This window comes from Protopterus annectens, chromosome 10.part0 (genome assembly GCF_019279795.1).
Source record: "Protopterus annectens isolate FY-2018-M chromosome 10.part0, PAN1.0, whole genome shotgun sequence".
NCBI classification, from domain to species: domain Eukaryota; kingdom Metazoa; phylum Chordata; order Ceratodontiformes; family Protopteridae; genus Protopterus; species Protopterus annectens.
In genome coordinates, this window is record NC_056744.1 from 674,468,082 (window position 1) to 674,493,311 (window position 25,230).

A 25,230-nucleotide genomic window follows, 5' to 3' on the forward strand; every position below is an offset into this window, starting at 1 on the left:
AAAGACTCTTCCCCAGTATCAATGATATTGAAATCACCAAAAGTGACTACATTGTTATTTGCATCTGTAGGGAGCATATTTTGTAGAGTTTTGTGGAAAAAAAAGGCAGAGGGATGTAACCTGCTGGAATTCATATGTGAGGATGTCCACCAACAGGGTCATGTGCGGGAGTACTCATTTGATTCTACCATGTGTTCTCCTACCTACACTGTGAGCGCGGCTAGGATTTAAAAGTATAAAACCATGAAATGAGCAACCATGAACATTGTGAAAAGAAGTTGTAACTACAAAGAAGTTAAATGTAGCTGTTTTTCCACTGAGAATTGCACACCATTAAAAATCTAACTAAATTTCAGATTAGCCATCACTCCTACAGTAGTGCTCAGCTGCTACTGAAAATGACAAGCACTTTGCTAAGGACAACAGCTGCTTACTTTTTCCAACACACCATAGAAATTCCTCCCACCAATAATTTAGTCAGGACTATCTACCAACATTAGAGTTTAACTTCTCGTGCTGATTTTCAGTGGTTAAGTAGAGAAGTCTTCAGTATATTGCTATATATCTAACTTTAACTTGACTTTGTTTAATAAAATGGTGACTGAAATATTAAGATTCTGGGGTTAATCACTGTGAAGTGACCTACCTTAATACCACTGCCATTGATTGTTATTTTTGAGCTTTCTCATGCTAAGACCAGGGTCTGTCTGCTCCTTTCACCCTTTCTACTCTTGGACTCACTCCACTTCCCTATCCTACCTCCAATTCCAACCCACCCCCACAACTACATTTATCCTCATCAAGCCACTCCCACTTCACATGACCATCCTATCAACATCTGCCTATATATATTGATTCCTGTTTTGGTTTATTAAGTAAAGTTTTAATTCTGAATACTACTCATCTCACTAAATATTTCGCTATAACAAAAGTTCTACCTCTATATGCGACAATGCTTACAATTCTCTCACTTGCTGCTCAGTTAACCAGTTATCATTCCCACCTAACCATATCTCTACCCTACCACAAAATTAGAACCTCTCACCCACTTCAACAAAAAACTCATAAACTTTGAAATATCTCCAGTAAGTTCAATACCACATTTGTTGATCAATAATGTACCCCCACTACACATCACACCTCACATCTCCCTTAGATATCATAAATTTATTACTAAATTCCTTAACACTCTGGTAAACGCAGTATCCCAGCTTATAATAAGTGGTGACATCCACCCAAACCCAGGCCCTAAAATAACCCCACCACTACTCAGTAATACATCCTCTCAGTCTCAGAGTGTATTACATTTACCTGGGAAAGGATTGCTACTTCGGAATGTAAACCTCAGAAGTGTTGTTAACATGGTTCATGAACTCCATGATACCCTCCAACTCTACTCACCAGACATTGCGCTATTAAATGAAACCTGGCTTAAGCCAGACATTGATGACAATGAGATTATTCTTCCAGGTTACAATATTCCTAGGAAGATAGAAAAGGAAAAGGAGGTGGAGGGGAAACCACAGTATTCAAAAACAAAATTTTACTGCAACCTCTAAATCAAAACACACCAACTTTTAATAAAGCTGAGACTCTATTTACCAAACTTAAAATAAACTCAAACATTTAATCATAATAGGAGCTTATATTCCCTCTGGAAATAACCTTGCCACCATAGAGCATATCCTCCACTGGACTTCAAAAACTATTTCTCATGAAACTATTATTATGGGTGATTTCAATACAGATTGGTTCACTTGTAGTTCACAGAATCCCAGCAACCATATTAATCTCCATGGCTTTACACAAATTATCCATAGCCCTACTAGAATAGAAAAAAAAATCATATAGTCTATAGTCAACTGGACACTGATTAAGAAGCCATTTCACTTTCAGTGTTATGGTTGTCTCCCTGACAGCCTCAGTGATTACGGGTCTATGTTAAATGAACGAACGATCAAAATGTCGAGTACAACATACTCGACAATGTTTGGTCGATCGTTCATTTAAATGGACACTCCAAATGCCGTAATTTGGAGTTCCGAAATGTTTTGATTGGCCATCCTAGTCAGTGTAGTGTGTGTCATAGACACGCTACACTGTTCGGAATGGCGATGTCACAGGCTGCTTTGTTTAATATACCAACTCTGAGATTGCTGTACATTGGAGAAAGGGCAATTTCCCGGTAATTGCTTGTTGCAATTACCGAAATTGCCTTTTCCCCAATGTACAGCGATTTCGGAGTTGGTATATTTAGTTAGCGGGGTGTGGGGGACGAAGCCCCCCACTTTATTTTAAAAGTAGGTGTGTTTGTGTAGGTCTGTTAGTGTTTGAATGATGTGAGTGTGTAGGGGTTTGTATGCATTGGTTGTATGTGTGCGTTTTGTATGTTAGTGTAGGGGAGGTGTGGGACAAACAAATTCTTTCGATTTTGTTTCAGGCTTTTAAGGGTTCGAGGTTTTGAACTTACCATCATAGTGTGTTGAGTATGTTGTACTCGACATTATAATCATTCATTCATTTAACATAGACCCATGATCACATGCTAACCTACCTACTTAGGCAATGCACCAACCCTATTAAACATAACATTTATTGCCAAATCCAAAACAAGAAAAACTTCAGCTCCCATACACTGATATCCACCCTCAAACAATATAACTAGACTCTTTAAGATTTTATCCCTAGATGCTGCCGTTAAATATTTCAATTACACGTTCCTTAATATTCTTAACAAAGTAGCACCTCCTAGGACAATCCAAGCAAAGGCAGATTACACCCCATGGCTAACCAAGGACACAAGAACTCTTCTTAAACTAAAAGACAATGCCTGGAAACTATGGTATGCTAATCAATTTCAGACACATCATTTAGCATATCAAGAACCCAGGAACAAAGCCAAAAATCAATTTAAACAAGACAAACAAATTACACTAATACGCAACTGAAACATCAATGAAATCCACAAAAATCCTGGGCAGCAATCAAAATGATTTGACATCCTGGGCAAGCATCAATCCCATCCCCTTCCACACCAAGCAATTTAGGTACCACAGCAGTGCAATTTAACAAATACTTCACCAAAAGCATTCTATCTATCACCAAAAATAACTGTCCCACTCCACTACCTATGTGCTCACAGCTAACAAAAATGACAATACTTTCTCCTTTCACCCTGTCCCTACAAATACCATACACAAACTACTTAGAAATCTCAAACTAACAATAGCAGCAGCTTACTTACTAGCAGAATATCGCAAGATAGCAGCTGATGCTATTTCCTATACTGTTTCTATACTCATCAATCTTTCTGTCACTGAACACTGTGTCCCATTGATCTGGAAAATCTCTCACATAATCCCCCTTCACAAAGGAGGCAACTCAATTGAACTCTCAAATTATAGACCTAACTGCCATTCTTCCTCCACTTTTCAAAATTCTAGAAAGCTGCATACACTACCTCCCAACTAATAGCCTATTTGCCAATTCTCAGCATGGAGTTTGACCTAACCATAGCACCACAACTGCCCTCTTCAGTTTCACCAGTACACAATGTACAGGGGTAATCAACATAGGAATGATAGTTTCATCTGTCTTTCTTGATTTGTCTAAAGCCTTTGACAGAGTCTCCCACCACAAACTTCTATCCATACTTTCTAATCTAAACCTTAGTTCATCTGCTCTCACCTGGTTCCAAAGTGATCTTACAGGTTGCCAGAAAGCAGTAAAATGGCTACAAAACCTCTCCCCCTATTCCCTGTCAGTTTAGTGGTCCCAAAGGGATCCATTCTTGGTCCCCTTCTTTTGAGTATCTTCACTAATAATCTTACCTGATTTAATCTGCAGATGATTCTACAATTATATGTGCTGCCTCTGCCATACGACTTCAAGACATAACACAAAAGTCCTTCTCAACAATTGAATCATGTCTCCTGAACTCACAACTCATACGTAACCTAAGTAAAACTAAACTTATGATCTTCCAACCCACTTTTAACCACTGACCCCCCCCCCTCCTATCTTCTTCATCACTGCTGCAGGTAATAGGTTCATAGGTTCATAGGTTCATACTAAGCTATCTGCCCTGGGGCAATTATAAGCCTAGCCCGATTCTGTATGGCTTACACCACCCCTTGATTTGAGTATACTGAGCCCTTTTTAAGGTTTAGTTTACTGTGCCTCTGTCTAATAGTGACACGGGAGTAATCCCTGGGACAAACCTACGATCCCCCAAGAAAAACTCGTTGTTATTGATAGTAACATGACATTTGAAAAACTAGGAACCCTATATAAAAAAAAAATAATTCTAACCAATAGTACTATGACAGCCATTGCAAGAACTTATCTTCTCTCTACACTCCTCTATGCCTGTCCCATACTCACCAACCTTAAAAATACAGACTTGAAACATGTTATACCAAAATAGCAAAGTTTTCCACAGACTCTACATATAGATCACAGCACTGTCTAGTTCTAAAACAACTCTTCTGGTTAGGACTGCTACATCACCTATCTTATAATCAGTTGCCAATGGCACATAAACTACTTCACCGCCCTGAAAAAATACCAGTTCTCCAAAACATATTTGAACCTTATTTCAATCACAGAGTCTTGCACTCCTCTAATAAATCACTATTAAATGTAAACAAATCTATGAATTCTGCAGGACATTCTCTTTATTCCAGCCACGTAGCCAAAATCTGGAACACACTCCCTGAAACTATTAGATCCACAACCAACACTCCTCATTTTAAAAAATTACTCAAAAAACATTTATCTTAATACATGGTTCTGGTCATGTAATAGTCCAGGTTAACTTATAGTACTTCTAACATCCCTCTCTACCCAGTACAAAGAATGTAGTGTGAACCCCAATACCTCTATCTTACAGAAATTCCACCTACCTTCCTTACTGCTACTAATTCTTTCTATTCCTCATCCTTTTCTTAACCCAAGCTTTCCTACAAAAGTTCCTATCCACTTTAACTTCTAATAAAAACTTCTGGATATAAAAAAATAAATGTTAGACCTATGTAATTTGCCTTTTTAAGGCTGAAGTTGATGACTTTATAAATAAATAAAAACTATTAGTATATCCCTGACTGCAAACCATGATTTTTAACATGTGTCACATGGTTATATTGTGGTTTATATTGTGTTTTTTGTATACTGTATCGCTGTCAGTCAAAATATGAAATTTCTGTCTGTAGTTTTCATTTGTATAATTAGCCACATTTTTGTCTATGTTATACTGTTGTTTGTATATGGAGCTTTTCTTCTCGGGCCTCCACTGAAAATGGGCACCTGCCCAGTCAGACTTTCCTGGTAAACAAATGTAAAATAAATAAAAATAAAAAATAAAATAAATAAATAAAAATAAATAACTGAGACTCTAGTCAACTATAGTATGAAAATTAATGCAATCCACAATGGTAACGGAGATATTCATTTTCATTAGTACTGAAGCACTGTCCGTCAGATCTAGGCAGTAGTCATCATTCAACAAGGTTTCTCATATATCAAGACTATGAGGATTTTCAGGTAACATCCATGCTTCAGGATTGGTCCATTTATTATTAAGATGGAACGCATTAAGGTAAGCAATTTTAAGGTCTTTATTTTTGATATGATAGGTGATTGGCTTATTTAATCAATGGCATAGTGGAGATGGGCCAATGTTTAATTAAGTATCTCCTGAATGTATAGGTGTGAGTAGGAGATTCATAGATTCATAAGTTCATAGGTGTTTACTAAGCTAACAACCACCATGGTCTTTTTAAGCCTAGGCATGTATCCTAAATCTCTGACCAGTTCTGGTACCCTTAGTAAGTGAAGCAGGGGCTTGGGAGATGAACCACTTACAGGCTGCCTGTGTCCATTAGAGGCAAAGGTATGAAACCAGGCATGAATTTCCTGTTCCCCATCCAATTGTCCAAATTACACTTGAACTGGTTTAGGGAGGAACGCTGCTTCACATGGATGGGGAGTCTCTTCCAGAGATGGATAGTCTCCAGGATTCATACCTGTCTTTCCAGCAGGTCCTATTTATATCACAAGCAAGGTTTAACTTTTTAGAATGGGTAATTATGGTGCTGTTTGTTTTGTGGATATACAGGAGGTCCATGAGTGTGAGGTCTGACAATGCCTTGTATGTCAGGCATATATCTATAGGAGACAGAATACAGGGATAGGGCCTTAAGACGGTCTGCATAGGACATGTTACTTACACCCTGTATTCTTCTAGTGAGGAACCTCTGTGGATGTTCCAACTGCTGGATATGCCTAGTTAGGTACATACTAAAAGTGGCATTACACTCAATGATAGGTCTGATGAATGCCAAATACAGTGGAACAAAGACTTCCTTGGACCTAGATTCCATACCTCTGTTTATAAGTTGTTCAACATAGAATGATTTCCTCATTACTGTAGAAACTTGATGGCCAAAGGCTAGAGTACTGTCTGTGTGTCCTCAAGTCCCTGACTACTGGGTCAGTTCTTACAGGTGTCTTGTCAATATGATAGTTACCTGGGGTAGATGGTTTTTGAAGGATACTATTATGTATTTCTTGGTATTTACTTTTAGTCCATGGCTCTGATACTAATTGTTTATCCATGTAAGCCCTTCCTGGAGAATATTTGCATCAGTGTGGGATTCAATGACAGCTCCTAATTTGCAGGCATCTGCAAATTTAGTCGGCCAGATGCCACTGATATTGGCCTTGACTTCAGAGAAGTAAATGTCAAAAAGGAGCGGTCCCAAGACTGATCCCTGAGGCATTCCACTTTTGACTGTCCCTTTTCTAGAGGTGGCTACCCCAATTCTAACTTCCTGGGTCCTGTCGGTGAGCCAGTTAGCTATCCACCAGGTGATACAAGGGTTTATACCCATCCTGCTGAGTTTTTCTACAATGCCCAAGTGGAGATGGTGAAGTTTTGAGAGATCCTTATTCTTTGGGATGGGGATTGGTGACCTCTGAAGGAGTGTAGTTTGCTAGAGAAATTGTTTCCTTGTAACTCACATTAGTTTATTTCTGGCATCAATCAGTTCATTGTTTTTTTCTTATTTCCCAGTAGTGAGAGTATGTAGGGTTGCAGGTTCTTAAAATGGATTTGAAAGAGGGAAGGTATCTGGAATGAATAGACTGATGGCTAAAGTTACAGAATGATGTGAAATCATGTCAATGTTTGGGAGTTTAAAAATTGGCATTATCACCGAATCTGCATTTTTGTTGAGATTATAATTGCAAATACTAAGTAGGAGAGTGGATGTCAAAAGGTAATGTGACAAAGATAAAGTAGGGAATATAGCAGGGCATTTGTATGGTAACATATGTAGTATAATGGAGAAAGAAGGCTGATGGGAGTTGAATACAGTAATTAGCAGATCCTGACCTTTATGTATTATTCTGTTCAATTGTCTTCACTCTTGGCTATTTTGATTACCTGTGCATGCAAACTACCATATATATGCTTAGCTCTAATAGGAAATTATTTAGCCCAGACAAATAACAGACAACATTATATAGTCCATCTAGTAAATAAAGATTAAATAAATCCATAACTGTTTAAACAATCATGTCTTTTGGCTTATTCCAGTTAGGGGTCACCACAGTGGATCACCAGTCCACTCTTGATTGGCAGTGGATTTTTACTGTGTGGAGTTGCCAACCCAATCTTCACAGAAGGCACGACCACAATTATGCACCTACCTGCAGGTCTTTAAAGTTAAATCAACTGCAGGGAGGACATGCAGACTCCACACAGAAAGTGCTCAAGCCAAGATTTGAACCGGAAAACCTCTTGCTGTTAGGTGACAATGCTAACCACTGCACCATCACAGCACTTAAAAACATACTTAGTGCTGGCTTGGTAATATGCCAGAAGAGTGAATAAAACAAAACCGAGCATGTTGTACTTATCTTAATTGTCTTAACATCATGGTAGTCTCCCCACTTTAACGTTCATTCAACATATATATTTACATACAAAGGCACATATAGATATAGATATAGATATAGATATAGATATAGATATAGATATAGATACAGATATAGATATAAATATAGATATAGCTGTCGACATGGCTATAGCTACAGATATAGGGGCTAATTTAGAATATGGAATTTGCCCCCTCTCCACTGTTGTGCAATCTTGGAGTTGGTATATATAGTTAGCATGGGGTGTGGGGGGCACAGCCCCCACATGAAGGATGCAGGGGGATTGCCCCCTGCATTAAAAATGTGTTTAGTATTTTGAATTTTCAGTCTTTTGGGATTCAGTTTTTTGGTTTGTCAGTCTTCTGAAGTAGACTTGTTGCTATACATCCTCCTCCGTGACCAGGAAAACCATAACACATACAATAAATGTACTAGAGACACTCCCCATTCAACCCAATGCCATATTCATGGTGACATTAACTACCACAATATACACTGGGAATATTACATGATCCCAAACATCAGCCTCAGAGATTCCTGGAGTTTGTAAACACAAACACCCTGTACTAGCTAATCTATACACCGACTAGGGGCATGAAAACCACTTGAACAGGTACTCTCAAACATTGGGGAAGATTGTACCCTCCCCTGGAAGGTGGTGTCCTCAATGGTCTGGTCGGACTACAATGCTGTCACCTTTGAAATAAAAATAAATACTAGGACTGCAGCTGAGCCTGGAATGTTTAGAAATTATTCTAAGACAAACTTCCTACTTTTAAGTGATACCCTGACAACATTTTCAAGCCTCCCTCCCCCAGCAAAACTGAAGAACACTGTATAGTCATGTTAAGGGCTGCATAGAGACAGCTGTGACTATCTGTAATAAGCACAGGACAGACTCAAAAAACAAGTCACCCTTGTGGGATCCCAATGGCAATAGATTGTATAACAAAAGGAAGAAAATCATGGCAAAAATTACGAAGTCCAATACCCAGCGAAGTAAAATATCCTTCATCAAACTAAACAAGCAACTCAGGGGGCTAATCAAGTCTACCAAAACCAAATTTGAGGTACAAATAGCTTCCCAGACCAAAAACAATCACATTGTATTCTTCAGCTATGTCGACATTCTCAAAGGCAACAATGTGCTGAACTAATTGTAAATGGAGCCAGAAGATATAGCTCATCTACTGGATAACACATTTATACCCAGTTTTACATCCCTCTCCACCCTAGACACATCTTAGGAAATATTCTTGAGCATAACTCTATAACTATCACCAGGGATCAGGTCCAAAATCCACTTTCTGAGGCCAAGACCACTGCATCTATGGACCCTGATAATTTCACAGGATGCCTCTTAACAGCATGAAACATGACCTATCAGGATCACTAGAACCATTATTTAACCATGGCCTTAAGACAGGCTTTGTGCCAAGTGCATGGAGGACTGCAACTGCCATCCCTCTTCACAAAGGTGGGCCAGATATAGACCCAGGTAACTACAGACCCATAAGTCTGAATAGTCTTATATATAATGCCCTGGAAAGAATTATCATGGCAATGATAAACAATGATATAGAAAACATTCAGATAATAGATACAACCCAGTATGGTTTTGTCAAGGACAGGTCATGCCTACTCAACCTGGTGGCCTTCTTTGAAAGGTCACTAAAAGCTTTGGATGAGAGCAAAATGGTGCAAACTGCCTATCTTGACCTGGCTAAAGTATTTGACACAATACCCCACTCAGGCATTGTAGACAAATTCACAACATTAAACATAACCCTCCCCATGTTGCCAACTGGGTAGTCAGCTGGCTCATAGGTAGAATCCAAGAAGTTAGGATTGGAGAGTCTACTTCCTGAAAGAGGCCAGTCCATGGGCCAGACCCTCAAGGCTCAGTGCTGACACCACTCCTTTTTGGCATTTACTTATCTGCAGTCAATGCCAATACCAAGGGCCTTTGGATGATCAAGTCTGCAGGCAATTGCAAACTAGGCACAATCATGGAATCCCCCAATGACACAATTACCCTGCAAGAACATCTGACACAGACGAATAACGGATGCTTGAGCCACTGACTAAAACCGAATACCAAGAAATGCACAAGAATATCCTTTAGGAAGATGGCTATCCTGGAAACTATTACATTGATAATACATCCCTAAAAGTAGATGCAGTGGTCAGGTTTTGGGAACATATGTAGAAGTAATCTGGCCTTTCACCATCATGTGTTTATGGTAGTAAGGAAGACATTCTATATTGCACAACTTATAAATAAAGTTATGGCTTCTAGGTCCAAAGATGACATTCTTCCACTGTATTGGTCCTTATCAGACTAATCATTGTCCACAGTGCTCCCTGTGGTATCTACCTGATCAGGCATTTGCAGCAGCAGGAGTATGCACAGTGGTTTGTTCATAAAAATAATGCATTGCCTAAATGACATGTCCTGCATGAACTACCTCAAAGCCCTATCCCTGTAGTTGGTCTCTTACAGATTGCTGAGAGTTGATCTATGCCTGGCCTACAAAGCATTATCTGATCCTTCTATGATTGACCTGTTGCATATATGCAAAACAAATAGTATCAGAATTACCTGATTAGGGGACCTAAACCTCATCTGCAACATAAACAGAACTTGGAGAGATAGGTATGTATTTCAGGGACTACCTCTTCTCTGGAAAAGGCTTCCCATCCAAGTGAAGCAGAGTTCTTCACTAACTCAATTCAGGCGTAACATGGACTAGTGGATAGAGAATCAGAAATTTACCCCACTTCTCGCACCTATGGCTCTAGCAGACAGAGGCAGCCTATAAATGCTTGAGTACCCATTTCCAAACCTGCATAAACTCCTTAAAATAACCCTTATCAGCCAAATTTAGGAAGTATGGCTAGGCTTAAAGACTTCCCTGGGGTGTTAGCTAAGTAAACACATATGAAACTATGAAGTCGAGCAAAGTTAGATCAACGGGTGTCATGCTGAATTTATTATGTACGTATATGTTAATTCAGTTATGTTGCTCAATCCTGTAAAGCGTTTTCAATTCTGTGCCTATATTGTCTTGAGTTAAAGTAAATTAGACTGATAGATTATCTTACTTACCTCAAACGTTGAACTTAAAAAACAGAATAACTTACACTGTGGGGGCTTTGAAGGATATTTGACAGACATTGTCTCTTGTAGTATTGTACTAAGCAAAGAATAACTTAATTAAAGTAGGAAGACAGTCTTCATAAGTGACCAATGGGTACCAACAGGCCAAGAGAGTAACAGCTGGAGTTAGAGTAATAACTAAAGTGAAGGGAACAGTATGGAAGACATTGGTGAAGCCATGTAGAAATAATTTTAAATGGAGAGTGTTGTGAAATCATGTGTCTTTTAACTTTGTGTAAAGTTTTAGTTAATTGCCTCTTTATCACGGCTTTTGGCTATATTTTTTTTCCTAAAATGCCAATGACAGTAGAAGACATTGCTGATACATAGAACAAGGACACGGAGGTACTTTTGAACTGATGGATATGCCATCCTTTGAAACAGTAGACCCAGAAACAACTGGTTGGATTGGGTCCATTTCTCTTCAGGTGAGGCTAGCCCATCAGATAAACAAGTCTGCTGTAGTAAGGTTAGAACACTGGGGGGAAATTAGCTGGAAAAGTACTGAACATGGTTGAGTATTTGTTAGTTAATGCATTTTTATGGTGTAGGAAAGGTAGGGACAAAAACTCCAGATTGTCAGACTGGGCTGTGATCCTCTTTTCAAAAAGAAGGATAGGATAGGATAAGACAGGACAGGATAGTGTGATGTGATTACAGATGGATCATTCTACTCAGTCTTTCTGGGAAAGCTTTATCCAATAGAAGAGAACTACTGTTGATTTCTTGTTAGCCCTGGTTCAGGGATTTATCTCTTTGTCATTGCACAGAATATGGAAGAATCATGGGAGTCTGTCAGTAATGTCTACCAGCATTTTGTAGACATAGAGAAGGAACCTGTTCATATATCTTAGAAAATCTTGTTCATAGGTTCATAGGTTCATAGGTAGTTACTAGGCTATTGGCCCTAGGGCCTATATAAGCCTAGCCAAAGGTACCCTGGCTTTCGCCACCCAAGACAATTATTTTCCTGTGCCACTGTCGAGGAGAGCCACAGAAGTGATCCCCGGGGTGAATTTCCTATCTCCCATCCAATCATCAAGATTTTTCTTGAACAGTGCTAATGAGGAGCTTTGTTTGATATAGATAGGTAGTTTGTTCCAGAGTATGGGAAGTCTCTGGGACAGGAATATATCCCTCCAGCATGTTCTGTTTATTGTGGTGAAGAGGTTTAGGTCCCTAGAGCATGTAGCTCGTAGGGATTGGGATTTCTTTAAGTGGAGCATGTCTAAAAGCTCTGGGTTTGACTTAGCTTTGTGTGTTAGGCAGAGATCGCCTCTGAGTAGGCGATATGCAATGGAGTAAAGCTGCAGCTTTTTGAGACGGTCTGCATAGGGCATCTCTTTGAGGCTGGTAATCCTCTTTGTGAGGTATTTCTGTGGCCTTTCCAGTTGTTGTAGATGTCTTGTGAGGTACATACCAAAAGGGGCATTGTACTCTATAATGGGTCTAATGAGTGACGAGTAGAGGGGAACAATGACCTCTTTTTTCTGGATGAGAAACCTTTTGTGATGAGGTATGCCACATAGAAGGATTTCCTGACTACTGTGGTGATGTGATTATCAAAGGAGAGACTACTGTCCACCTGTGTCCCAAGGTCTCATATCACACTTTTGGTGTTAAGTAGACTACCACCTATGTGGTAGTTCATGGGTACTGAGTTTTTACCAAAAGGAATGACAATGCACATTTTGGCATTGAGCTTGAGGCCATGGCTTTGACACCAGGCATCTGACTCAGCAAGGCCCTTTTGTAGGATGTCCACATCTTTTGGAGTTTTGATTATGGCTCCTAGTTTGCAGTCATCTGCGAACTTCATTAGCCAAAGACCTTCTGTGTTGGCCTGTACTTCAGAGAAGTAGATACCAAACAGGAGAGGACCCAGGACTGAACCCTGTGGTACTCCACTTGTCACTGATCTGAAGCTGGATTTGGAGTCTACTACTTTCACAGTGTGGGTTCTGCCAGTGAGCCAGTTGGCAACCCATCTTGTGACATAGGGATTTATACCTAGTTTAGTGAGTTTATCTATAATTCCAGAGTGGGGGATGGTGTCAAAAGCCTTGGCGAGATCTAGATAGGCTGTGTGAACCACCTTACCCTCATCTACGGCTTTGGTGACTGCTTCAAAGAAGTCTATCAGGTTTAGGAGACATGATCTGCCTTTTACAAACCCAAACTGGGTGGGGTCTTGAGTTTGGAGATTACCAATGTCATTGTTTATAAGTTCCATGATGATATGCTCCATAGCCTTGCAGACCAGGCTCATTAGGCTAATTGGGCGGTAGTTTCTGGGGTCTGTGATGGCTCCCCCTTTGTGGAGTGGGATAACTGTCACTGTGCGCCATTCAGTGGGCACATAGCTTGAGGTGAGACTATGATTGAACATGGTACTTAGGTGGAGTGCCAGTTCATTCTGTAGTTCATGTAGTACACAGCCTGGGATGTCGTCAGGTCCCATGGATGCTGTGTTCTTGGCTTTGGATAGTGTGTTTTTTACCTGTGCAGCCGTGATTACAGGAACTTTGCATTCTTCTGGTATAGAGATGGGCCCTTTAGGGGATGACAGAGGGGTAAAGTTAGCACTGAACCTATCTGCCAGGATGTTGGCAATATCTGTTGGTTCTGTATATTTAGTGCCATTGGGCTGTAACTCAGAGCAGATCTGAGTGTTGCCATTGAGATTCTTGACATAGCTAGCTTTGGAGGATTTTATGAGGGATCTCAGCTTCTTACTGAAGCTGACCAGGGAGTTTCTCCAATCATGGGATTTTACTCTTTTTTGCAACAGTTTCTTTCTTCTGTTGTAGAGTTTGTTTATGGCAGGGGACCACCAGATTGGCTTTTTTTTTGGAGGATAGCATCTTGGTTCTGTTAGGGATTGCACAATCCATGCACTCATGTAAGTGCTTATAAAGTGCATTTGTGTAGGATTCAGCAGTCATACCTCTATTGTCCGTCAGCATGGGTGTCGTGAAGTTTGCCACTTCTGTCTTAAGAAGCGTGAAGTTGGCTTTGGAGAAATTTTTTACTGTGGTTTCCCTAATGGGGGGTGGGGGAGGGATGTGGATGTCTAGGGTGATTAACTTATGGTTGGATCTGACCAACGAGGAATTGACCTCTGGTGTGGAGCACTGGTTGCCCATGTTGGTAATAACCAGGTCTAGGATATTGCTGCCCCTGGTGGGGGTGTGGATAAGTTGATCCATGGCATTGGAATTTATGAATTCCAGAAAACGTTGAGCACAAGAGCTGGTACATGAGTAGTTTTCCCAGTTAATGGTAGGGTAGTTGAAATCACCCATTATTAGGGTGTTAGGTTGTACCCTAATATTTTCCAGTGTATTAAGAAATGAGGAGTGGGAATCCTGTGGCATGGTGGGGGATCTGTAGCAAGCTACAATTTGGATTGCGGTCTTGCCCAGAGTTAGTCGCACTTGGATAATCTCGGATGCATTATGCTGAGTAACTAGCCTGGAGGTGTGGATATCCTTAATGAATATGGACACGCCTCTGCCTTTAGTGTTTCGGTCCAGGTTAGGTGGCCGAAAGGTGTGGTATGAATTATAGCCTGGTAATGCAGGGGTACTCTTTGGAGCCTTGAACCAGGTCTCTGTCACTGCACAGATGTCGATGTTCTCCATTTTAAGGAGTGCCTCAAGAGAGTGCATTTTGAGGTTTAGACTTCTAGCATTGAGTAGCAATACCCTCAGATTCTTCTTGCCTGTACCTGTTAGGGTGGTGAATTTGTCATTTGAACCTTGCCTAAAAAAGGCACTATAGGGATGGCTAGAGCCTTAGCCAGTATCCGGAATCCCAGGGGTGACAGGTGCAGGTCATCTCTGGCAAAGCATCGTGGCTTGTCGATCATGTCATCCCAGGCAGACAGATACTGGATCCCCTTAGAATGACACCAGAAGCTTAGCCAATTGTTGAAGTCAATCATTTTGTCCTTGTACTGTGGTATCATTCTGGGTGATGGCAGGATGCTACTCAGGGCTAGGGTCATACCTGCCTGGGCTACAAGATTGGACAGCTCCTCCATGTCCCTTTTCATGTAGTCCAAGGAGGTACGTCTCAGGTCATTCACACCAACATGGACAATGACAGAGTTATATTTGTACTTGTTGTGGAGTGGCCTGAGTGCATGCGTTATGTGGCGGATCCTTTAGCTTGGTGAGTGGAACATCAGTGTGCCTGACTATAGAGTCACCTATGACTAGAGTGTTGGGTACGTTGTTATGCCTTATGAGCTGTGGTTGAGTGGCACACTGAGTTTGTGGGCTATGTGTCATTTGGGTTGTGTTGGGGGTGGAGGTTGCTTGTGTTTCTGCTTTGGAGGTCTCTGTTGCTTGGGCAGGTTTTTACTGAGAGCCTCTGCGAATGTAGGTGTGTGTTTTGTGTTTCTATGTGTGTGTTTTGGTGGTGTAGGTTTTGAGGGGCTATGTGCTGAGTGTGGTGTGGTGGAAGTGTTTACCTTCTCCTCTTGACTGTCCAGTCCAGTCTTGGGTGAAGAGAGCTTTGCTTCCAGTTTGGCTATATAAGTGCATCTCTCACAGGTTGTAGTGTTGGGTGGTAGGAGGAGAGGGTTGTCTGTGTACATGAGGCAATTACTGCATTGCCCCAAGATGCCCAGATTCATCAGGTAGACAGGAGAAAACACCAGGGGCTGACCCTTAGACATGCCTGGATAGGTGCTTATTTGTTAAGTACTAGAAACTGTTTTCCTCTAGACAGTGAGGAAAGTTGAGTGCTGTAGTAATTTGTAGCTTATTTAGTGCTTACAATAAGTTCTGAACAAGTGCTGAAACAAAAAACTGGCTAGTTCTAAGAAACAAAATTAAGCTAGAAGGCTTCCCTCCAACACAGAAAGGCTTGGGCCCTAGAAGCCTACAAATAGTCCTGGACACAGCAAATCTATATCCAGGCTAGACTACCCACAGGAAAGGCAGGAAACAAGCTTAGAAAAAGTTTTTTTTTTTTTTGAAGGGCTACTACAATTTTGGTGCCTAGGGCTATTGCTGTCTACAAAGCCATCTCTATATTAGCAGAATAGGAACTCTATTTGCATTCTTGGCTTTAAGTCAAACCCATTCAAATTGGGTTTTGGACTCTACCAATAATATAACTTATCCTCTTCATAATCATGATTTTCAGGACTAGGATATAGACACACCTTTTATTCAGATTATTCATTTCAGTCTGGTAAGACTTGCGTCTTTGCTGCTCCCTTATGAAATTCTTTTCTTTGGTTTTCACTGGTTTTGCCCTCTAGCATGCAGTGGAGATAGGATGAATCCATGCACCCACAAAATAAATGTCAATAGTGTGTTCTCTCTACAAATGAAGGAGGGGAACATAGCTAACTTAAGTGCAGACGTTTATGTACCTCTGTGTCTTTTTCACAAGTGAGTGCAGAAGGGGTCAATCGCTATATGAGCAGATGGGTGTAGAGGCAGTAGTACTATTGCAGATGTGTGCTGAACTGTGGTTCTAATCTGGGAGTTGAGTTATAGGATGAAACGTTCAATTTCAAAGCCAGTGTGCATACTTATTCTTACCTATGGACATTAGATTTCAGGCTGAGGCTTTTAATTTACAGGTTAGTATATGTCATCATTCTTACTTATGTATACTTGATTTGAATATTGAGAAAAGTATTATATATCACAGAAAAAATAATAGAAATGAGCAGGTGAGCAAGGCTCAGTTCACTTGGAGGAGGCCCTGGGGCAGATCCAGGACGACTGAATGAATTCTATTTATCAGCTTCCTTTGGAATGTCTGAGGATCTCAAATGATGACCTTGGAAGTGCTGCTAAGAATAGAAAAGTCTAATCTACCTTGCAAACAAGTTACCACAGTGACCCACATTGGGACAAGCAATTTAGTAAGTGCATACATGAAAAGATGGACATCCTGTTTCTTTTCACAAAAGATGAAAGCATATGCCTTTTTAACACTAACAAGAGGAATATGGAATATATGTTACCTTATGATGCCAAGAAATGTGATTATATTTAAGTGTGAGTACAGTCTGATTGTTATATTTTTCTTAATTTAAAGCAACATCAAGTAACTATCTTTATCACTAGGCCTCTCACTGTCTCAGAAATCTAGACAGGGATATCTAAGTTAATGTAATGACAAATCTGATGATTTTTCACTGACAGTTAATATCATCAGTAAGTACCTTTGGAACAAAGTCCATATAAGTACAAAGATTTCATTTTGATTTACAAAACTCAATGTGGTTTTATATGTCACTCTCAATTAGTCAGCGATAAATGTTTATATGTAAACTGTTGTAAAGTTTCTTAGTAGAAGAACATAATTTGACCTGCTCACTCATTGTTGTAACTAAATTATCATTTAGCACTCCAGTTGAAACTGTATTCTACTAATTTGTTATGATGTTCATTGATATAGGGCTGCACATGTATTTATTTATTGTTTATGTATTAATTTAGTTACATTTGATTACAGGGTATCTCTGACTGGGTAAGTGCCCATTTTTAGTGCTGGCACTGGGAGAAAAGCTCCAATGTATTACAAAAACATTTTAAGAAGCATAATGTTACAATCTTCAAAAATACAAAAACGTCTGCGATTTAAATAATTACACCAAATTAATCATAATGGTAAAACATTAGTTAAGAATACTTACATCCTTTAAAACAATGATTTAATATTTAGAGTACTTTAGTCAGTTTATATAAAAGGTAAGTTAATATAATACAAACTAGAATTGCAATATGAAGTGAGAGAAAATACAGGGTTAGCATACTTAAAAAGAGAGTCAGGGAGAGAAACTGATTGAAGTAAGGAAATGAGTGAAGAAAGGAGAGTAAGGAGGTATAATTTATGAATAGGTGCTTGTTCATAATTAGGGATATAATTTATCCTGGGTTTGAACAAGAACATAGACAGATTTTGAATAGAAAGTCTTTCAGAATGGTTTTAAAGGACTCAAGAGAAGGTATGGATATATGTAAGGAGCTCCACGCCTTAGCAACATGGTATGTGTACAGACCTTGCCCAGTAGATTTGCTAGGTTTGTGGACAGAGTGGATGTTTTGGTCATTTCATCATAATGACTTAACTGGAACACACTTATGTAGAAATGTATTTAGTGCTGGACAAGCATATGGCTGCTGGATAATTGTATATGTGGGAAGAAGCTGAGTTTATATTATTTAATGGGGGTAGTTCTAACCAATTTAGGCTTTTTAGTGCTATACAGAGGAGGGATCTGAAAGTAATAGTTCTGTCAAATTTAGTCACTTTATTCTAGCAATGTTTAAGCTTTGATTTTTGTGATTCTTGGAGGTTAATAAGGATGGGGGTGCCATAAAGTAGTGTAGGGAGAAGGAAAGTAGTGGCAAGTGTAGTTTTAGTTGCATTGGTGTGAAAGTTTTTGGTTCTGTTAAGCATTTCCCATTTTTGGTGAGGTTTTTTTTAATGCAGATTTATATATGCAGGAAAAATTTAAGATTATTTTCTACTATCATCTCTAATAATTTGCTGTGAGAAGTGACTTCAATGACTATTGTTAAAAGAGAAAATTTAAAATTTTGTTTTTTCATCAGAGGGTTTTGGGGAAATTTTTTTTTTTTGGGGGGGTAGTTTGAGTATTAGTTATGCATTAAAACGCCTTGTTTCAGTGGCTGTTAAACATTCCTCAGTAATTTCTGGAGATGTGCCAAGTTGTCAGATGTGCATATGCATGTTAAGTTATCTGTGCATGGTATTAGGGAGTCTTGTTGTCTGGATGAGTGGAGGGCATTAGTGAGATTGTTAAAGAGGACAGGACCAAGGAGAAAGCCTTGTGGTACATTGGTATTGACTTGATCATGTGGAGAGAGGGGGGAGTGCCATTTTACTGACTTAAACCTTTTGGACAGGTAGCTTTTGAACCATAGAAGGGTGGGCAGAACTAGACATAGTGAGAGATTAAAAAACTGGGTGTTCCACACTATTAATAATAAATCAGGTGGGTGGAAAACAAGGGTAAAATTGGAGTATCATTGATAAATTTGTTAAATTTGTGGTTACCTGAAAACATTTCTTGAGAAGTTGTACATCTCAAAAATGATTATGTAGGCATCCATTACATAAAACCTTTGATATTTTTTCTATAAGAGAAATATATACTTTAATGCATTATAGTTTAAAACCTACTGTTACTAAGTAACATCACATTTGCTTGCATTTTTTATTATAAATATTTATAAGCAAATTCATCACATTTACAAATTCAATACCTTAAGGGTGACAATCTCTGGGTTGTACAGAACTGCATCTCCCCATTCCTGCATAAGATCAGCTGTTGGCAGTTGCTTATAGGCCAAAGATGCAACATGCTCGCTCTCTCCTCCACGAACGAGCACAACAAAATCTTCTACAAGCTCCCTCGTCTCAGATTGACCTAGAGAGTTGGAAAAAAATCCAAATAATCTATTATGTGATTATTATGAATACTTGGATATACTAAAATAAGGTACAAATTTAATTAATAACAGAGATACAACTTGATACTTATGTTGTTTTCACAATGGATGCTTAAACTGAAATTAATGTTTTAAGAAAATATATTTGTCATGAGGCAGAATAATGTCTGAGATCAGCTGAATGGAGTAGGGCAATGGATTAATTGCATAACAACCTTTACATAAACATAATTTATGAATATAATAAGTGCTATTGTGGCCATATATGTTTAAAATAACCTTTCTGTTAATTACATTTTCTGGAATAGTGTAAAGAACACTAACAGTTATATTGAATGTTCAGAAATATTGTATAATGCAAACATAGCAACTATCAAACTAAAAAAAAAAAAAAACACTCAAGGACTTCAGTGATTTAACACACACTTTTCTTTAGCACTTTTATCCAGAGTATAAACAAGGACTTTGTCAGAATGAAGTCTTGATTTATACTCTGGATGGATGTTTAGATTATATCACTCATGTCTGTGAGTGGTGTTTTTTTTCTTTTTTTGGCCTGATTTTACACCACTGTCAAGGCACTGTGTGTTCTTTTTGTCTTTGCAGCTACTAAACTCACTAAAACAAAACATAAAAGGTGATGACGGGTGTTGTGAAAGTATATAATTGTTAAAACTTGGGAGTAGATTGAAGGTAGTACTAAGTGTGTAAAAGAAAAAGTTGGGGAGTCTTTTCGAGTGAAGGTGGTGGTTAGGAGAAGAAAGGCAGGGAGGTTTTGCTTAATGTTTATTTGGAGTGAGGAAATGTAACCAAGGAATATCTTTACCTATGTGTATGCCTTTAAAGGGGGTGGGAAGTAGGTGGAGATCTGGCTGGGGAACTAAGGGTGGGAAAGAGGCAAAGTGGGTAACAGCTCCCACATGAGGCAATCACGGTGGGCATGCTCAGTGTGAAGAAGGCAGTAACTGTGAGTTATCAAACAGGTAAGTGCTATACAGATTTCTTCTTATTTTAACATGTATTTAAAATAATAACAAACTGCTTTACAAAAACAATGCTTAGAACAGAGTAGATTTATTTCTGTGCGGCTTGAGGAAATTATAAAGCTTTGTTATCATTTCAGTTTATTGGGGGACGGATGCTTATAGGGGGTATAGAAGAAAATAAAGGCCTAGAAATTACTATATTTTTAGGCCATGTCACAATGACCCTTGAGCATCCCACAGGTATTAAAAAAAGCTTTATTGACCAATTTAAAATATGTTGTTTTTTACTTTTCCTGAGTAACAAGCATTTTTCATTCTTTATACATATTACTCAGCCATACCTCTTAACTGTCCAGACGTTTGCAGAATATTCAGATTTTTGCCTTATATTTCTGGACTGCTATTTGTAAAAATTGTTGTTGTTTGGCAAGTCATTGAGAATTAAAGTCACTAAATAATGAGTTTCTGACTTTACATCCTTCAGAAAACACATGCTAATGCAAACACTGTTATTCTAGACAACATTAGTTTATAAGAGCAACACTTAAAATATTTTCCTGATTTTGAGTCTTTGTATCCCCCCATTATTTTTGGTTTTCCCGGTCAACAAATGTTAAATAAATAATAAATAAAATATTTTTGGTTTTGCCCAGAATTCTTGTGGAAAGAGGCTGACCGGTGTGCACATAACACATACTCACATTGTACAAACAACTTAAATAGAAGATTTATCCCAGCTTATCTTTCAGCATGTGGTTAGATCTCATCATTAAAGTAATCAATTAAATATTCAGAACATCTGCACACCTCAGAAGGTGTCTGAGACCTCATCAGGGAGACTGAAACATTTATTTTATTTTTATTTTATTTTACATTTGTTGACCGGGATAGCCAGACTGGATATACATCCATTTTCAGTGGAGGCCCAGGGAGAAAAGCTCCAAGATAATAATACACATTGAACATTTAGTAAATGCTAGTTTCAGGCAGATTTCAGTCATAAGCAATACCAGCATTTAGCACATATAGTACTAACTTATTATAAAACACTTTACAAAACATAACATTATTTTCAAAGTTATATATACATAACATTACATTCAGGTTTAAGACACATTGAGCAGCAGTTATACAATTGATCCTTCCTGAAATGGTGTGGTAGAAAAACGTTAGAAGTAGTTGAAGGCAAGGCACCTAAGTAATAGAGAGGTCACTAGTTGGGTTTGTGCAAGGTTATAACCAATGAGTTTTGAAGTATTTTTTGAGCTTGTTTTTGAATTGAGTTAGTGAGGGTTCTAGAGTCAAGTCAGCTGGGAGTCTGTTCCATGTTTTTCTAACAGAGTTGGGAAAACAGAGAGTCCCCAGCTGAGTAGTTGGATTTGTATGTTTGAACTAGGAGTCTACTGGATGATCGCAGTGGCCGGGTGCTGGTGTAGGGGCTGATAATATATTTTAGTGCAGGTGTAATTTCTGGTTGGCATAAAGGACTTTATGTGCCACTATTTGCTGGTTGAACTGCAGTAGGCTAGGCAGTTCAAGCCATACTAGGCGATTTAGGTTGTGACAGTGGTGTGTCTGGTGGGCTGTGATAGTGGTTGAAAAAAAAATCAGACAACTGTAGATGTTTTACTGTTTTTTATTAAGATAAAGTTATATTACACTGAGGAATGTTGTAAGAGAAAAACACTAAAGCAAGCTACCAGGTTCGATAGATGGGCTAAGGAGAATTCAAGCCCTCAAGTCATAAGTGATGCAACATTTTTAGTTCTTTTTTATTTTGAATTCATTTATTAACCAGTTAAGTCTACTGGACACAAACGCCCCTTTTCTGAGGTAGATCAGGAGCCTAGTAGCACTAAGGAGAATGAGGTGGAAGGAATCAAAGCCTAAACTACTAACTACAGGAAGCAGTTCGCTAAGCTTTCACAGCATAACCCTCTCTCAATCATTCTTCTACACCATCTGTGCAGACCCACAATGACACAAATGAGAAAATGTTATATTTTGCAAAATAAATATATAAATAAAGAGCACTTGAACTGCGCTGAAATCAATGAAGTCAATGCACATTTATTCTTGATGCAAGTTTAACAAACAGTAAGCTTTCACCATACATGGCTTCCTCAGGCAAATCTAGCAACAATATGAAGTGCATCAGTTTAATACTCTCTAAAAGGTCACATGAGTAAAAAATATCATATGACCAAAAATCACACGACTAAACAATGTCACATGACTAAACAATGAAGTTAAGGGTTTCAAGACAAAAATGTTTATAAAATAATATTAAAAAACATATAATTATCTAAAATCATATAAAAATAATAAAATTAAAACTTTCATGTGGATGTCATTCGGTAGAGGCTTTAAAGAAACATACGCATTTATCCCAGGGGGTAAGTGTGCCCTAAGGGGCAAAATCCAGTGAAACTCATCTAATTCAGTCTCATATATAACATTTTGTCCCTGAATTTTATCATATATCACATGTAAAATACAAAATTTAAAACAACGTTGAGGTCCTTTCGCAAGTTGGTGCTTATAGCGGTGTTCCAAAGACCAAGCTACCACTGTAACAGCTATAAATAAATGCAATCTGAGGGTCATGCTGCTCAATGCTAGAAGTCTAAATCTTAAGATGTACTCACTCAAATCACTCCTCAAAAATGGAGAACATCAACATTTTGCTGTAACAGATACCTGGTTTAAAGTGGCAGAAAGCACCCCTGTGCTACCAGGCTATAACTCATTCCACACCTTTCGGCCCCGAAACATGGACCGAAGCTCCAAAGGTAGTGATGTCTCCATATTCATAAAGGATATGCACACCTCCAGACTAGTAGCTCAGCATAACGCATCTGGGATACTTCAGATACAACTAACATTGCGTAAGATGGCGATCCAGGTCACAACCTGCTATAGGTCCTCACCAATGTCCCTAGACACTCACTCCACATTCCTAAGAACCCTGGAATCTATCAAGGTCCAACGCAACATTCTCTTACTAGGAGACTTCAACTACCCCTCCATCAACTGGGAAAACTACTCAAGCAACAATACACTGGCCCAATGCTTCCTGGAATTCATCAATTCCAATGCCCTGGACCAGTTCATTCTAACCCCCACTAGAGGAAACAACACCCTTGACCTGCTTATTTCAATCATGGGTGACCATTGCTCTACATCAATAGACAATCCCTCCCTGGTCAGATCCGACCATAAACTAATTACCATGGAAATCCACATCTCACCCCCCCCCCCGGAAAGGTAACCACCTTGAAAAACTTCTCTAAAGCTGACTCTGGACTCCTAAAAGCAGAGGTGGATAACTTCATGTCACCCGTGCCAATGGAAAATAGCTGCATGACTGCCGAATCATACACCAATTCACTGTACGGAGGGACAAAAGTGCATGGAACTAGCCATACCCAACAGAACCAAGACACTCTTTTCCAAAAAAAGGAATCCAATCATTAATAAACTCTGCAACAGAAGGAAGAAACTGTTACAGAAAAAGGTGAAGTCCCAAGACTGGAAAACCCCCTTATTAGGCTCAACAAAAAGTTGGGATCCCTCATCAAATCCTCTAAAGCCAGCTATGAAGGCAGAATTGTGGCAGACACTAAAAACAATCACAAAGCCTTCTATAGCTATATCAAGAACCTCCACGGTAATACCCAAATTTGCTCTGAGATACTGCACAATGGTACCTCCTATACTCAGCCAATAGATATTGGCAACATACTTGCTGACAGATTTAGTGCCAACTTTACCCCTGTATCTCCCCTAAAGGACCCATCACAATACTGGAAGAATGCCAGGCATCCAGCGTTACTGCAGCACAGGTTAAAGCTGCATTGTCCACGGCCAAGAATACAACTTCAATGGGACCTGATAATATCCCCGGCTGTGTTCTACATGGAACTATAAAGTAAACTGGCACCATATCTGTGTGCCCTGTTCAGTCACAGCCTCACCTCAAGCTTTGTCCCTACCAAATGACACACTGCTACAGTCATCCATCTCCATAAAGGGGGAGTGACTACAGACCCTGGGAATTATCACCTCTTTAGCCTGATCAGTCTGATGTGTAAAGCTATGGAACACATCATCATGGACCTGATTAACAAAGCTATAGGAAATCTCCAAACCCTAGACCTCACACAATTTGGCTTTGTGAAAGGGAGATCATGCCTGCTCAACCTGGTTGACTTCTTTGAGTCAGTAACCAGGGCTGTGGAGTGCATACAGCCTACCTCGATCTGGCCAAGCCCCTTGACACCATTCCTCACTTGGGAATTATTGATAAACTCACCAAACTAGGCATCATACTATGGAAGCTCACCTACACACTGAAGGACTGTAAAGTGCAATATACAAAGTGTGCAATAATTCAGTCTGTTCATAGATATGCTGCTATTGTTTCAATTTTACTTTGACAATAGTACCTTTATATTATTCCTTGTCTTCCTTGTCTCCTGGTCTGGGATGGGTGTGGGTTACAAATTGCTACTTATTAAAATTCTACTGTGATATTTTATTAATTTTTATCTGTCTATATGTGCAACTGTTTCTTGCAATGAGAATGAAGCATTGTAATTTCATTCGGCTATACTGCTGTTTAGTTCTGAATGACAATAAAGTTTTCTTTGACTTGACTTGATTTTGACTTAATCAACCCTTATATCACTAGGGG

General features: G+C 39.1%; 1 protein-coding gene across 1 annotated transcript in view; it reads right to left on the minus strand.

The window, feature by feature from the left end:
* The window catches only part of C8B (complement C8 beta chain), a 506,997-nt gene that overhangs the window by 132,174 nt on the left and 349,593 nt on the right, over positions 1-25,230 (minus strand). Inside the window, exon 9 of the mRNA XM_044085515.1 lies at positions 19,363-19,526. Within this exon, the coding sequence (XP_043941450.1) occupies positions 19,363-19,526 (164 nt within the window). The remainder of the gene's footprint in view (positions 1-19,362; positions 19,527-25,230) is intronic.